General features: G+C 51.3%; 5 protein-coding genes across 5 annotated transcripts; 2 read left to right on the top strand and 3 right to left on the bottom strand.

Moving 5' to 3' along the window:
- Positions 1-72: 72 nt before the first annotated feature.
- N7457_009626 (ubiquitin ligase complex subunit HRD3) lies at positions 73-2,765 on the bottom strand (the record flags this gene model as incomplete). Its single annotated transcript, XM_057180669.1, has 5 exons — positions 73-467; positions 532-1,548; positions 1,626-2,459; positions 2,545-2,658; positions 2,729-2,765. The coding sequence occupies 5 exons, from the start codon at positions 2,763-2,765 to the stop codon at positions 73-75; spliced, it is 2,397 nt and encodes a 798-aa protein (XP_057029055.1).
- A 962-nt stretch (positions 2,766-3,727) lies between these two features.
- N7457_009627 (DNA-directed RNA polymerase II subunit RPB1) lies at positions 3,728-9,183 on the bottom strand (the record flags this gene model as incomplete). The annotated part of the gene is made up of 4 exons (XM_057180670.1): positions 3,728-8,590; positions 8,655-8,725; positions 8,794-8,950; positions 9,055-9,183. 4 exons carry the CDS (start codon positions 9,181-9,183, stop codon positions 3,728-3,730), a joined length of 5,220 nt encoding a protein of 1,739 aa, XP_057029056.1.
- A 175-nt stretch (positions 9,184-9,358) lies between these two features.
- On the top strand, positions 9,359-9,604 carry N7457_009628 (uncharacterized protein; the record flags this gene model as incomplete). Its single annotated transcript, XM_057180671.1, has 1 exon — positions 9,359-9,604. One exon carries the CDS (start codon positions 9,359-9,361, stop codon positions 9,602-9,604), a length of 246 nt encoding a protein of 81 aa, XP_057029057.1.
- A 429-nt stretch (positions 9,605-10,033) lies between these two features.
- Positions 10,034-11,725, top strand: N7457_009629 (Set1-mediated histone H3-K4 methylation subunit Swd1; the record flags this gene model as incomplete). Its single annotated transcript, XM_057180672.1, has 5 exons — positions 10,034-10,103; positions 10,162-10,223; positions 10,296-10,384; positions 10,453-10,593; positions 10,651-11,725. The coding sequence occupies 5 exons, from the start codon at positions 10,034-10,036 to the stop codon at positions 11,723-11,725; spliced, it is 1,437 nt and encodes a 478-aa protein (XP_057029058.1).
- A 1,298-nt stretch (positions 11,726-13,023) lies between these two features.
- Positions 13,024-14,374, bottom strand: N7457_009630 (class I SAM-dependent methyltransferase; the record flags this gene model as incomplete). The annotated part of the gene is made up of 2 exons (XM_057180673.1): positions 13,024-13,918; positions 13,983-14,374. 2 exons carry the CDS (start codon positions 14,372-14,374, stop codon positions 13,024-13,026), a joined length of 1,287 nt encoding a protein of 428 aa, XP_057029059.1.
- Positions 14,375-15,163: the final 789 nt, after the last annotated feature.

Raw genomic sequence — 15,163 nt, forward strand, 5'->3', positions numbered from 1 at the left:
AGAAGAAGTCTTATCGATAAGCTTGATTGTATCTACAGAAATCGTCACGCTGAAATGCATACAACTATGGTCTCAATGACCAACTCCTCCAGCCACCCACTGCCCAAAGTTCGGATCGCCAGGCTGCGGGAAGAAGCCACGATCGTTCGCATTTCCATTCCCATTCTGGCCATTGGCATTGGCATTGGCGTGCTCATTCTGGCGATTACGCTGCTGCTGTTGCCGGAAGTAAACCAACACCAACAGTGTAGCAGCTAGTCCGACAATGAGAAGGCCTTCAAGCATCCCCTCATCAATGTCAAGATCGAGATCATCATAGTAGCCATCCTCATGGCTGTCGGATTCCAAGCCAGGGTACTCTTCATCGTCTGCCCGCTGTTGATCGTAAAGATCATCATAATAGCCCTCCTCGTCATTTTCGATAAAGGCATTGACCCATTCGCTGAATGTGCGACGGGGGTTTGGTTCTGCGAGCTAACGTAAGCAAAGAACTAGAAATCAATTTAACAAGGATGGCAAAAGACCGCTTACCTTCCTCCTCGCGGATGGGGTTAATATTTCCATTGGTGATGCGGTTCCAGAATCCCCGGGCCCGAAGCTTGATCAGGCTGAGCTTGACTGGTAGGTACGCTTCAGGGCTAATGTCGAGAGCCAAGTCATAATATCGCTTAGCCATGTGGAAGTCCTGTTCAACGGCTACCCCATTCTCGTACATCCAGCCCAGGTTCCAGTAGCCCTGTGCACTGTGATGCGCTTCGGCGGCATTGTGGTAACAGGTTGAGGCCTTCTCAGCATCGATGGGCGTACCCGTACCAGACAAGTAGTAGTCGCCCATCTTAACCAGGGAGTCGATGTTGGCTTGCTTCGACGATCGGGTCCAGTAAATCAACGCCAATGCCGCATTACGCAGCAGAGAGGACCGAGCTTTCTCCGCCCATGGAAGAATGGAACTGAGCGAGAGCACAGAGCGATGCTCATCAAGCAGGTAAGCCACGTTTGCCTGTGCATTCTCATAGCCCTGTTCGGCCGCCATCATGGATGGAATGAGAGCACCCTCCTTATCACCGGCCTCGTAGGCATCGTTTGCCTCGCCGAAGGCCGAGTGCACGATCTCTGCTTTTTCGGCAACCATTTTATAATAGGCGGCAGCCACGCCACAGTGTCGCTGTCTGCCAATGCCGAAGTGGGCCATCTCTGCCAGGTAATAGTATGCCTCCATCCATCCCCAGCGGGCGGCAAGCTCGAAGTAACGAGTCGCGGTCGCCACATCTCCTTGGTCCAAGAACAGAGCGCCCAATCGTGACTCTGACGCCGGAAGGTCCTGTTCTGCCGCCGCTTTGAAGTACTCAGATGCCTTGAAGCCATCTTTCGGAACCCCGTAGCCATGGAGATACACCAGACCCATCCAATGTTGACACAGAGCATCCCCATTCGCAACACCACGTCGGAACCAAGTGAGGGCGGTTGGATAGTGTTGCTCCACACCTTCTCCGCGGAGATACATCAAACCAATATGTCCTGCGGCTTTGGATGCCAGCTTATCGAGCCCTGCTGGGGGTTCGAGTTGATGGTGCCATCCTTATTCCAGTATTTCTTGGTAACAACCTTGAAATATTTCATAGCACGTCGGAAGTTGCGCGGTAAGCCTCGGGCGCCATCGAAATTCATCTTTCCAAGGCTGTAGGTAGCCTTCAGTTCACCCTTCCGGGACATGAGGTCCAAGTATTCCAAGATATCTTCCACGCTAGCCTCGGGGATGGCGTTGGCAGAGTCCCGAGCATTCAGCCCCGAACTCGATTCACTGGCTCCAGGGCCGTAGACACCACCCTCTTCATCTGCCCAGCGATAAGATTCCCGAGATATCGTATTACCACCCGGTGGACCTGAGCGGTAGTATTCGATCGCCTTATCTGCGACTTTCTTATAGTAGAAGATCGCGTGATCGCAGTCCTTAGGTGTTCCGATCCCGGTGTGATAGCGATATGCAAGTGTCATCTCAGAACGAGTATTCCCTCCTTCCGCTGCAAACTCATGGTACATAAGGGCCTTAGCCTGGTCGGGTTCGACGGCACCCCCGATTCCCGTCGCATACATGAATCCAACCATGTTCTGTGCTGTATGGTTTCCATCCAGCCATGCCAGTTCATGATACCAGTGGAAGGCCTCCTTGAAGTCGCGGGGGTAGGAGAAGTTGCCATAGAAGTTCATTTCTGCCAACAAGAACATCGCGTCGGGGTCACGGTCTTCGTCTGCGGCTGCTTTCAGCTCCTGCACTGCCCCTACAAGCCTTGGATCCAGTTTGCGCTCGGGCTTTTCGGTGCTCGGGCTGTTCAAGAACAGCAATCGGAAAGTTTGGCGGCCAAAGTATACAGCAGTCCCTAGTAATCCTCTTGACTTCTCCGACTGAAGAACTGCGTTCTTCGTTGTACGAAGTGTATCCCACGCATTCTCGACCCGTTCTGTTATCAAATAACATATCCGATCAGTATCATGCGACGTTTAAGAGAGCGCAAAAAGGTGGATGCGCAGAAGCTCTCTACTCACGGGTCATGGGCCGGGGTTCCGGCTGCCCCGTTGGGAATGGGATTTCATTGTTATCAGCATCATGTCCGAGTGCCGTAAACTGTGTTTGGTCAGTGGGCGGTTGACCAGGCCCAGCTGCGCATGTCTGTAATAGCACTGGAAAGGTGTCAGCCTTCGTAGTCGTGCAGGTGCGGGCGGATCTTACGCAGGGCCGAGAGAAGGTGAGATAGCGGCGTCCTCATAATGCCTGCGGGGTATGGTTAAAGCTGTGGGATAAGAAGCACATTGCGACTCCCAGAGCAATGTAAATCACGAAAGCGACGGAAACGGGGATCGTGATATGATGTAGCTCCAGAGTAGGGGCCACTTGGCTTGACGGAGCTTCATTTTGCCGAGGGCGAATCACCACTTTGTATCCATTTTACGCCTGCCAAATGGCCTTTGTGACCATATATGTGACATCTTTTGGCTATCCCATTTTACATTCTTTTTATATTGGCACTGAGTATTCTCACTTAGAAAAGCCTTCCACAAATTCAATTTGCCCCGACATGTACAACATAGAAGCGGTGGGCCTCTACTCCGTACAGCAAGAAGCATCAAGTCGACAAGAATTAGGTATTCCAGGAATCCAGCATACTCATACAATACAAGCATACCTCATCTACGCATTACAGGAGAAGAATTGGAAATGTCATTAACATTGTTGGAATCTCCTCGTCCCCTCAAAAGGGTGTGTACAGAACGGGGAAAGCAGTCAAAATACATCCCCAGAGCGCTCTCCATGCAATAAAAAAAAAAGACTCAGCAGAGCCACAAATCCCCCAATGGCAATCGAAAGGTGCACTGCATTCAAACAGCGTCCATGGATCAAGTCCTCGGTTCTGATTGAATCCTGTGCGGTTTTCGCGTTCACAAGGGGGGAATAATCATGTGCGCCTGCGAAATGGGAAAAACAAAGCAATCTCGAAGCACTGGCGGCTGAAACCGAATGAGGCACGTTGGTGTTGGTTTAAAAAAAAAAGAGTAAACAGATACAGTGAATGGGAGGCGAATCCCGATATCGTGAAAGAAAAAATTATCAATCATTTCCGGAATTTGTAACGCGGTAAGATCATTTTTGTTGTTTGTTTGAACTTGCGTTCGATGATGGTACAGATGTACGGCACCGGCCTGAGACAGGCAACTCATGTTCATCCGATCTTTACTGGCGGGGCGACGTAGGGCTATACGCCGGGGACGTCGGGCTGTAAGCCGGAGAGGTAGGCGACGTCGGGGAACCAGAGAAGTTCGGAGAAGTCGGCGAGTACGACTGGGGGCTTGTTGGAGACCAACCAGGCGAAGTGGGCGTGTACTTGGGAGATGTGGGGGAGGTAGGGGACAGGTGTCGAGCACCACCACCAATCGCGGGACTAGTGGGACTGTAGCTCGGCGAAGTCGGACTGAATGCAGGCGAGGCCGGGCTGAAGCTGGGTGAAGTCGGACTGTAGTTGGGCGAAGTCGGCGAGAACCCAGGCGAAGTTGGAGAGTACGACGGCGAGGTGGGAGACGCTTGACCGTACGCAGGCGAGGTTGGCGAATAGGCCGGGGATGTCGGCTGGAATGAAGGACTAGAAGGAGAGAACCCAGGAGATGTCATCCGAGGGCTGGTCATGCCAATGCCAGGAGAGGTAGGAGAGTAGCTTGAAGATGGAGAGTATCCAGGAGACGTCGGACTGGTATTGAAGGGGCTTGTCGGGGAGTAGCCACCGGGGCTGCGAGCCGCGGGGCTGAATCCACCAAAGGCACCAGCAGAGGGAGGCTGATAATCGGTGAATCCTCCGGTAGGCTCCTGGCCAATCTGGTGCATCGGCGAGAACGTAGAGTCTGGATCGCCACCAGCCATGTACGGGGAGCTGGCCATGGGAGAACCAGTGTCGTACTGGGTAGCAGCACCATCCGAAAGGATGGCATCCTTGGCGCCAACCGCACCCATAAGGCTGAAGCGTGCATTGTTGGACACGACGGTGTTGAGCAAGGTCTGATCGAGGAAGACGTCGAACTCACCCGTTCCGGCGGGCGCCATCTGTCCAAGGATCAAGTTCTCCGACACACCACGGCAGTCATCAAGTTCTCCGAAAGCAGCAGCCTCGAGCAGAATCTCAACCGTCTCTTCGAACGAACAACGCATGAGAGCACCGTTGTCCGCACGGTTGATACCGTGACGAGTGACAGGAGTCAGGTAACCACGAACAGTCATGACATCGACGAGCAGAGCCAAGTGACGGTGGTTAACGTAAGAACCATCGAAGGCAAGCACGAGAGTCAACTCGCGGAGCACAGCTGTACGGGCAGCCTCAATACCAAAGACCTCGAAAATCTCGATAAACTGGTTGGAGTATGTGCGCGAAGCATCAACACCAGGAATCGCAAGAACGGCAGCGAGAGAAGATCCACTGGTTTCCAGAACCCATTCCTTGCAAAGAGGATCGGACTTGCTGGTGTGGAGCGAACCATCCTCGATGACACGGACCTTGCTCTTCTCGTTAATGAAAGCACGGTCAACACCAGGAACACCACGAAGGGTCAAAGTATCCAGAAGATGTTGTTCAAGCTTCTTGAGAGTGACATCGTACTCAACATCCTCATCATCGTCGTCCTTATAGTCTTGAACTTGGCGAATACGGATGACTTGCTCGTCAGCGTTGTTATCACTGAAAATGACGGCGATATCACGAGGGTATTGACCCTTGATCCTAGCAGCAACGTCCTGCACCGTAAGACCCTTATCAAGGAGAGCAGCACGACTGAGCACAATACGCAGCAGCCACTTCGACTGCGAAGATGCGTCATCGGCATTATCCTCGGGGATGATGAAGTATGATTCGACCATATCCCGATCCTCCTCAATGACGGTGGACTGGATATCGGGATCATAGTAGATCTCGGTTGACTCCGTGACAGAGCGAAGACTGGTGTGCTCCACAAGACTTCGAAGAAGTTTGGCACCCTCCTTGTCGTGGGTCTTCATGCCCTCCTGGTACACGGTCATGGATGGGGTCTTGATGTTCGTTGCAACGTTAAGAATTTCCTTAAGACGTGGGACACCAAGCGTAACGTTCTTGGATGACACACCAGCAAAGTGGAAAGTGTTCAGGGTCATTTGAGTAGCAGGTTCACCAATGGACTGAGCAGCAAGAACACCGACCATCTCACCAGGATTGGCTGCCGCACGAGCAAAGCGACTTTCGATGGCACCAAGTACATGCTGGAAAGCAAGCTTGTTGAGCGAATAGTCTGTGACAAGACGACGGAATGCCAGGCGACTGCGCAGTTGCGCCTTGAACAACAGAGTCGCGTTGACCTGTGCCTCTTGGGAAATGGGATCGTTTCCACGGACAATCACCAAGCGTTCCAAGAGCTGCTGGACTTGGGGGATGACCTCGGCAGGGTGCAAATCACTGATTGTGCCCTCGCGGATGCGGAAAGTAGTTCGAGCCATTTCAAGGATACGCTGAATGTTGATGGGGAGCTGCATCATCTCCTCATCTTCCTTAACCACGGTGCGCAGGAAATCGCGGTCCTTCAGAATGGCTTCCCATTCTTCGTCGAAGTATCTCTGCACTTCAATATCACCAGCAATTTCATTGGCTTGTTCCAAGACCTCCGGACCGAGAGTACGCTCGGGGTCCATGACATCAACACGGAACCGTTCCATAAGCTTCGCATCAGAGCACTTAATGTGGTCCACACGCTGGTTCTCAATGTGAGCACCGTCAAGGCCATCCTCTCCGTAGATGAACTGAATGATATCGCCAAGAGAGTTACGCACAGTGCCATCATATTTAACCATGACTTCTTCGAGAGCCTTGACCAGCTTACGCTGAATGTAACCGGTTTCGGCAGTCTTGACAGCAGTATCGATAAGACCCTCACGACCAGCCATAGCGTGGAAGAAAAATTCAGTAGGAGTCAAGCCACGGAGGTAGGAGTTCTCAACGAATCCACGTGATTCGGGAGAGTAATCGTCCTTGGTGAAGTGAGGCAAGGTACGGTACTTGAAGCCGAATGGAATACGCTTGCCTTCCACGGACTGTTGTCCGACAAGGGCAGTCATCTGCGAAATATTGATAGCGGAACCCTTGGAACCGGAACGCGCCATTTGAATAGCATTGTTCAAATCCTTCAAACTCTTCTCGGTGGCATCACCGGCTTCATCACGAGCATTGTTCAGAGCACGGGATACCTTACTCTCGAAGGTCTCACGAACGTTCATACCAGGAAGGGCCTCCAGGGTATTTTCAGTGGCACTGGCAGTAATTTCCTCGACTTCCTGCTTCCGGTTCCGGACAGCCTCCTCAATCTTGTTAATGGTCTGTTGATCGGGAATCGTATCACCGATACCGATACTGAAACCATTGTGCAACAGCCAGTAACCAACGATGGTTTGGGCTCCACTGAAGAATCTCACGCAAGTATCAGGACCATACTCGTTGAAGATGGTGTGGATGACACCACCACCACTAGCACCAACGGTCTTCTTGGAAAGCATGCCGTACATAAGCTGACCACCGTGGATCAGAAGACCTCCATCGTTAAGAGGACTGAACTTCTCGGCCATGGGCGAACCGTCCTTATCGACACGCAGAAGGTTCAGACCAGAGGGGAAGGCCATACTGATCATCTGTTTTCCAGTCCAACGAGGGCGAGGCTTCAAGATAGCAGGAGGAGGAATGGCACCGTCCCAGTCAGGAACCCAGAGCATCAGATTCATGACTTGATCCTTGGTGAGGAACGTGTCACGACGACAGATCTTATAAATTCCGGCCAAAGTATCCTGGACGATACCCATCAGAGGACCGTTACGCTGTGGAGAAACAATGTTCTTGGGAACCAGAGTCAGTTCGGCAAGCTCAGCGCGAGCCTCCTCACCCTGTGGGACGTGCAAGTTCATCTCGTCACCGTCGAAATCGGCGTTGTAAGGACTGGTAACCGACAAGTTCATGCGGAAAGTAGAGAAGGGCATAACGCGAACGCGGTGACCCATCATAGATTCCTTGTGCAAAGATGGCTGACGGTTGAACAGAATGTAATCACCATTGTCGAGATGGCGCTCGACCTTCCAGCCATAAAGCAATTGCTGAGCACCAGCGCGCTTAGCGTGACGAAGATCGATACGTTCACCGTTGTCACGAACAATGTATCGTGCACCGGGATGAATATTGGGTCCATTTGCAACCAACTTCTGGAGCTTTTCAATATTGTAAGGTGTCACAACTTCCGGGTAGGTGAGAATACGAGCAGTCGAGTAGGGAACACCGACTTCATCCAGGGACAAATTGGGGTCACCAGTAATAACAGTACGAGCGGAGAAGTCGACACGCTTTCCCATCAAATTTTGACGCAGACGACCCTCCTTACCCTTCAAACGACTACGGAGAGCCTTGACAGGGCGGTTTCCCTTTTGCATGGCCGTAGGTTGGCCAGCAATGTCGTTATCCATGTAAGTAGCGATGTGGTACTGGAGGAGGGACTCGAATTCGCGAATGACGTGCTCGGGTGCTCCTTCCTGCTCACAGCGTTGGACATTTTGGTTTGCGCGGACAATTTCAGCGAGCTTGTAGGTTAAATCATCCTCACCACGCGCGCCACTTGTAGCTCCCATAACAACGCTAGGGCGAACTGTTGGGGGAGGGACGGGCAGAACGGTGAGAATCATCCACTCGGGCCGAGCATAATCGTTGCTGAGACCCATGATGCGAGTATCTTCGTGAGAAATATTGCGGAAAATGTTCAAAGCCATTGTGGGACTGATGACTTTCTTCTCTGGCTGGGCCATCTCGTCCTCCATCATAGCCTTGCTGGGCTTCCATGTTCCAACAAGGGCAATTCCTTCCTTTCGGACGGTGGGTTGGGCGTTACCACAGCCGCCGTGGGAGCGGCCCTTCTGAGATTCCTTCGAAAACTCTTCGTCATCGGCAGGCGCGTCTGCTTCACAAACCAAGACATCCTTGGAGAGTCGCCAGATAGCATCGAAGCGTCGCTTAGGGTCACGGTAACGGAGTGCTTCTATGAACTTAGAATCGGCCTGGTATTCAGATGTCAGCAAAGTGAACCACTCAAGATTTGCCATCCCAGTAGGGATGACTAACCGTGTTGGCCTTGATCTTTCCACAGTTGTGGCAAACGGTCTCCAAGAGCTTCTTGATTTTAGTTAAAAAACCTTCAGTGCGGTCAACAGTCAGCATGAGCAGAAAAAATGAGACGAAACGGGAACATCGCTGTACGCACCGATGTGGAAGACTGGAGACGCGAGTTCAATATGACCGAAATGTCCAGGACATTCTTTAGGTCCCTCCTCACAAGTCTCACAGTTGTATTGACGGTCAATTGTTCCGAGGCGCGGGTCATTGATACCCTTGGTCCGAGGCCGTTGACGCTGGTCATCCTATTACATCATTTAATATTTATTTCCTTTTTTCGCGCAAGAGAAGGGGAAGACTTGTCTGAAAATATGCTCACGACTGCACATCTAAACCTTATCCGACTCACCAATGTCTCTGGGTATTCAATATGGACCACACTCATGCGCTTAATCTCCTCGGGGGCGAAGAGTCCGAACTGAATTTCCTTAATGGTGCGCAGGGGCGCCTTGGAATATGGGAAAAACACGTTCGACATGATGGCGAAGTTGTGGTGGGAAAAAAGTGTGGATGAAATAAAATCGGCGTTGACCGGTCACGTAGGCGTGTCGTGGGACCGGGGTAAAAGAGGGAGCTGGGATCGTAAACGTCGCAAAAAAAAGGAAGTGACAGACTCGCTCGCAAGCTAGAAGTCCAATTTACACGTAGCGACGATGAAACGAAGGTGGTGTGGAAGCAGCTGGCCGGCTGAGGCCTTTGGCAGCCCTTGCCACGAGGGCGCCGGCGACCTAGAGGTCCCGGACGTCACGGGGCAGAAAAGAGAGGGAAAAGATGCGCGCGGCAAAGAAGAGCGTATTCAGGGCGTCCTGAAGAAGTATCGCGATGGAAAACGCGAGCTCCTACGTCGTGGGAGATGTGGGTGGATGGAGTCTCGGAGATGTGAAAGGGTGATGTTCTGAGGTAGCCTCGCTGTGATGGGGCTTGAGTTTTCCCTGCACAGTGGCTGCCGTCTAAACGGATCCTCACCGCCCTGGCAAAATTGCGGGTACCTTCCCCAAAGTGCTAGCCGCGGCAGAATCAAATGTACTCTTTCACTATGACAGCCAGAGGCGGTGAACGCCACAGGCATCAACATCAGGCATCGATAAAAGTTTGTTTTAAATGGGTTTATTCACCGCCCTATCAGCCCGCCAGACTCAAAGGATATTGACAATGGCAGAAGCAACAATGATTATTATCACTGTCCAAAGCAACCTATCTCAGGTATTCGACCATACCCTGAGCTTTTACTGGATGCTTGGACACCAGTCACTATCCTGGCCTATCTGAAAGGCCGAGGATTCATCTCGAATACATACATACACTTTCACCCATATGCGCCTGGCACAATGAATCTCTCTCTCGTGGATCCATTTGTCCTGGCCCAGGAATACCCAGATACTTTGACTGAGAAGCTGAGTATGTGTCACCTGTATTTGCTGGCAATGAGCGCATCTGACTGAACAATGTGATATAGGCAGTGGACATGCGACATGTTTAAGCTTCAATCACAAAGGCGACTACCTTGCCTCCGGACGAGTTCGTGCACCCTCACTACCAGACCAAGATATCTGTCAACATAGCGATCCAAAATGCTAAGACATATTCTAGGTGGATGGCACCGTGGTGATCTTCGATATTGAAACCAATGGCGTGGCGCGCAAACTGCAAGGCCACACGCGACAAATCCAGTCTCTGAGGTACATTTCCCCGGATTTAACATATCAATCTAAATTAAGAATCAAGATGCTGACTGCATAACCCCTAGCTGGTCTCGCGATGGCCGCTACCTTCTCACCTCCTCCCAAGACTGGAAATGCATCTTATGGGATCTCAAAGACGGCTCACGAGTCCGCACAGTGCGATTCGAGGCGCCAGTCTACATCGCTGAACTACACCCTTTCAACCAGTACGACTGCCCACATCAACCCTCCAGATGTTATAGAAACTAAAACCCTTTATCTAGCCTCCTCTTCGTCGCCTCCCTGTTCGAGGATCAACCAGTGCTAGTCGACATCTCCAGCCCAAGACCAATAAAACGAATACTCCCCTCCGCCCCCCTCAGACCCCAACAACCCAACGGCGAAGATGTCGACCCAGCCGTAGCCGCCAAACAAGCAGCACAAGATGCCAAGCACTCGACCTGCGTTACAATTTTCACAGCCTTCGGCAATCACATCATCGCCGGCACCTCGAAAGGCTGGATCAACATAATCGAAACGCAAACCTGCACAACAATCCACTCAATGCGCCTCTGCAACGGCGTAGTCATCCTCCTCCGACTCGCAAGCAACGGCCGCGACCTCCTAGTCAACAGCTCCGACCGCGTAATCCGCACCGTACTAATGCCCGATCTATCCCAACTGGGCATCGGCCTGGAACCATCCTCGATAAAACTCCAAGTGGAGCACAAATTCCAAGACGTCGTCAACAGACTCAGCTGGAACCATGTGACGTTCTCATCAACAGGCGAATTCGTCACCGCGACAACATTCATGAACCCGGATATCTACGTGTGGGAACGCAGCCACGGGTCTCTCGTTAAGATCCTGGAGGGACCTCGGGAGGAACTTGGCGTTGTGGAATGGCACCCGAGCCGACCGATGGTTGTAGCGTGCGGACTGGAGACCGGGTGCATTTACACGTGGTCTATTGTGTCGCCGCAGAAATGGTCAGCGCTGGCGCCTGATTTCGGCGAGGTTGAAGAAAACGTGGAGTATATGGAAGCAGAGGATGAGTTCGACGTCCACCCAGCCGAACAGGTGCATCAGCGACGACTGGACCAGGAAGACGAGGAGCCCGATGCTGTAACGCTTGAGTCGGTGAAGGGCGATGGCGACGCAGATGGTGTTGAACCGTTCTGTCTGCCGGTCCTGCTGAATGTCGAAGATAGCGATTCTAGTGAGGACGTTGTTGCTGTTGGGCCTGGAACTATGCGACGCCGGACGCCTGGGGCTGGAAGAGAAGGCGTCAATGGGGATGCGGAGAAGCCTGCAGCTAATGGAGCTTCCAGGGGTGCTGCCAGGAACCGGCGACGGTAATTGGTCTTTTTCTCTGGTTTTCTTTACCTTATTTGTACCTTCTACATGTCCGATGTCGAAGAGCTGTATTAGCATAACTTGCATACGGTGGCGTTCTTTTACGGGACGGAGGTGATTGTTCGGCGTTGAGAGGCAAAAGCTCATGGACTTTATTTCATCCCGTCCTGCAATCAATGAATACATGACAACAATTATGCAAAGCGGCTACTTGTGTGGAATAGGATGATTTCAATGAGTACATAATATACACCGGCACCTTGGGGTGGGTATCTAATGAGTCCGAGGTACTATATATCTTTACCAAATCCGAGATATATTTCAGGTAGAAGTCGATCAAAGTGATACTATGAATAATTATAATATACCAGTATATGAAAACCGACAGTTCAATTGAAAAATACCAGATATATAAATGTAAGTGGCATTGGGATTGGACTAGCTGGTGCGGTCTTCCCATATTTGGCTGGCAAATCCATCGAACCGATGGAGGGTACCGTTGGGACGGCAGATTATAAAAGATGTGAAATACCCAATCACATATGAGATGAGAATCAAAAAGGGGAGGGGAATAAGGTTAAATTGCAAAGAGAAATAGGTATTGACTTGGTATCCGAACAAGAAAAGAAAGCATCAGGCGGCAGGAAGGTAATCTGGGTATATATCACAAGCCGAAATGACTCGAGATCCTCGACCGAAAGCTCAAAACGCCAAGAGATGCAAGATCCAGCATGCAGTGGAAAAGAGCAGACAAAGAGAAGGAAAAGAAAGGATATAAAATAGAGTAGGGAATAGAAGGTCATGACTGAAGTCGCTGGGCCGTGGGCGCATAGAAGGAAAAGAAAATCACATGGATATCATCTCAACTGTCCACAAATTCAACCTTCAACATAGCCTGAAACCTCCACAGGAAGGTCTGAATTTCAAATAATCATGGGCAGTTCTGTCAGCTATTGGGCCAATGCTTTTCCGGAGAGAATATCTCGGTTTCATAAGTATAGACCTGGAGTCAAAGCTCATGAACACGGCCGTGTTATACAGCCGGGTGGCTCTGAGGGAAGGCGAGTAGCTGCCCCCCATGCAACAGACACTTATTCAATACAGCACTCTGGTCCAGCCAAAGTCTGTGAGCAAGTACCCAAGCTGCTTGAATCTGATGTTCAAGCAGGTGTGCTCTCAGCAGTGAAGCCAACAGTCTAGGGTAGCTCCTTGCTTGATAGAGAGCTATCCATTGGTCGCCAGGCCCCACTGAATACTGAAATATATACAGTATAGCCGCGATATTGATAGGATTCATCGGCTTATTCCCCGGTGGGTTTTCTCGCTTGGTAAATGTGCAAAAGATTGTACGTTTTGATCTTTTTATCGAAAGCCTCTTGTTTGACGTCAAATGCAATGCGATCAATCTGTTCTTTAGACCAAGAAAGAACTCGGCTGAAAGGAGCCAAACAGAGAGGCTGTACACTCTCGGAGATGGCCAAATTGTACCAGCGTGCAACTTTTTGCTCGTGGGAATCGGGATGCCATGGATTCATAGGCAATCCCACAATTTGGTGATCAATCTCAGTAAAGCCCGCTTCTTGCAAGTTTCGGATTGTGTCGGTCGAGCTATGGGCTAGAGGCCGCATGGTGGCTTCAGTTGCATGTTTCAAGGTCGAGTACCAATTAGCCATAGCACGTCCCGGCTCACCATGTTCTTCCTCAACGCGTGGCCGGAAATCAATTTCAACCTGCTCAAACCAAGCACCCGGCCGCAGGTGCTGGAAGACTCGGCGGTAGAGACTTGGCCAATTCGCGACGCTACCACATCCCATCTGCATGTGGATGATATCCCAGGAATCTTCACCCATGGCCCACGGTGCCTCAAAGTCGAAGGGGGCATAGAAGTCGCAGTTCTTTGGGAAATTGGCGGGTTGGATCGGTGCCAGGTCAACACCAACCACCCAGGAATTCGGGTATTTGTTTGCAACTTCGATACCCCATATACCTGTTCCACAACCCAGATCGAGAATTTTGGCGTCTGGAGGGTGTGGTGCATAGATCAAGCCGTCCTCCGCCCGCGCAACTGTGAACAGTTTGTGGAAAATATCCAGACGGTCTTGCTCCTCCTCATCGCACGGGAGCGGGTAGATCCCCTTCCGATAGCCATGGTACAATCGGCCGTTTTCTTTGTAACTCGGGTATTTCTCGGGCATCCTGTTCAAAACGAGGACCAGGGTCAGTTATCAGGACAAGCTGTCGGATTTGGGCAATGACGTACTTGCGATCGGAAATTATAATTGGAGATGATCGCGACGCTTGAGAGGTGTTTGACACCTGGGAGGCTTGCGTGGCCACCGATCCATTGCTGGTAAATCGGGCATTCCTGCGAGGGTCTTTATCTACCGGATCTCTATCGATCAGGGTGTACAGATCCATAGCCGAAGACGGTTGTCGAGATCGAGGTCGATCACTCAGCGCCACGGAGTGCGAGTAGTATCTAGAGTGACCGGCATCGCTTACTGGCGTTGACTCGGACTTGTATCGCTTGGGCGGCGGTGGAGAACCTATGGGAGGGAGATGTCGCAACCCAGCGTCTCCGTTCGAGAACATTGTCGGCAGTGATGTACGGTCGGGCATTGGAAATGCCCCCGAGATTCCTCTATAAGACATCCTGGCGGGTGATTTCGACGATTAATGATCGCGCCAAATTTCTAGAATGATTTTGAATCGACCAAGCATGCCAGGAAAAGAGAGAGTCGAATAGCTGTGAGCTCGCATGCAGAAAAGCGAGCGAGTGTGATTAGATGGTGAGCGGTTCCTGTGATCCTCGGTCGAAGCTCATTTGACATTCACAGCTCCCAGAAGAATTGCGAGATCCAAAATGCGAAATGCGCCCAGAGCCCCGGCTTCTTAAGATGAGAAGCTGAGGGGTGAAGGGCGAGGTTAAGGTTGCGAAGGTCCGGGCCCACGGGTAGCGGGGTTGCGGGTAAAACAGCGGAAATGGAAATCCAGAGAGCAAGGATGAGAGAAGGGAGAAAGAGAGGATATAGAAAAGCGAAGTTGTAGGGGCAGAGGTGCATAAGTACAGTGGGAAAGTACGAGTACCCGCGCTAACTGGTACGGAGGACGGGTGTATTGGATGGATACATGTACTCTGTACGGAGTACGGAGTACGGAGCACGGGGATACCTGTTGTATCCAGCGTTGTAACAGAGATATGCACCTATAATATGGACGGAACGACGAAACGACGAAACGATGAAACGATGAAACGCATAATCCGAGCATCTCTGCACAGGCTTCCCAGAGCTCTGGGCCGGAAAAGAAACTAACCCAATTAGGGCCTATGTCCCTTGTAGCCTTCTTTCAGCTGGAGATCAAAGCCTGGGTACTTCGTACTCCGGTATGGACTACTCCTCCCGAACCTCTTCCCTGTTCCATTTCTTTCTTTCCAATCCC

This window comes from Penicillium paradoxum (assembly GCF_028828445.1).
Source record: "Penicillium paradoxum strain IBT 22861 chromosome Unknown utg000007l_segment0_segment0, whole genome shotgun sequence".
Classification (NCBI taxonomy): domain Eukaryota; kingdom Fungi; phylum Ascomycota; class Eurotiomycetes; order Eurotiales; family Aspergillaceae; genus Penicillium; species Penicillium paradoxum.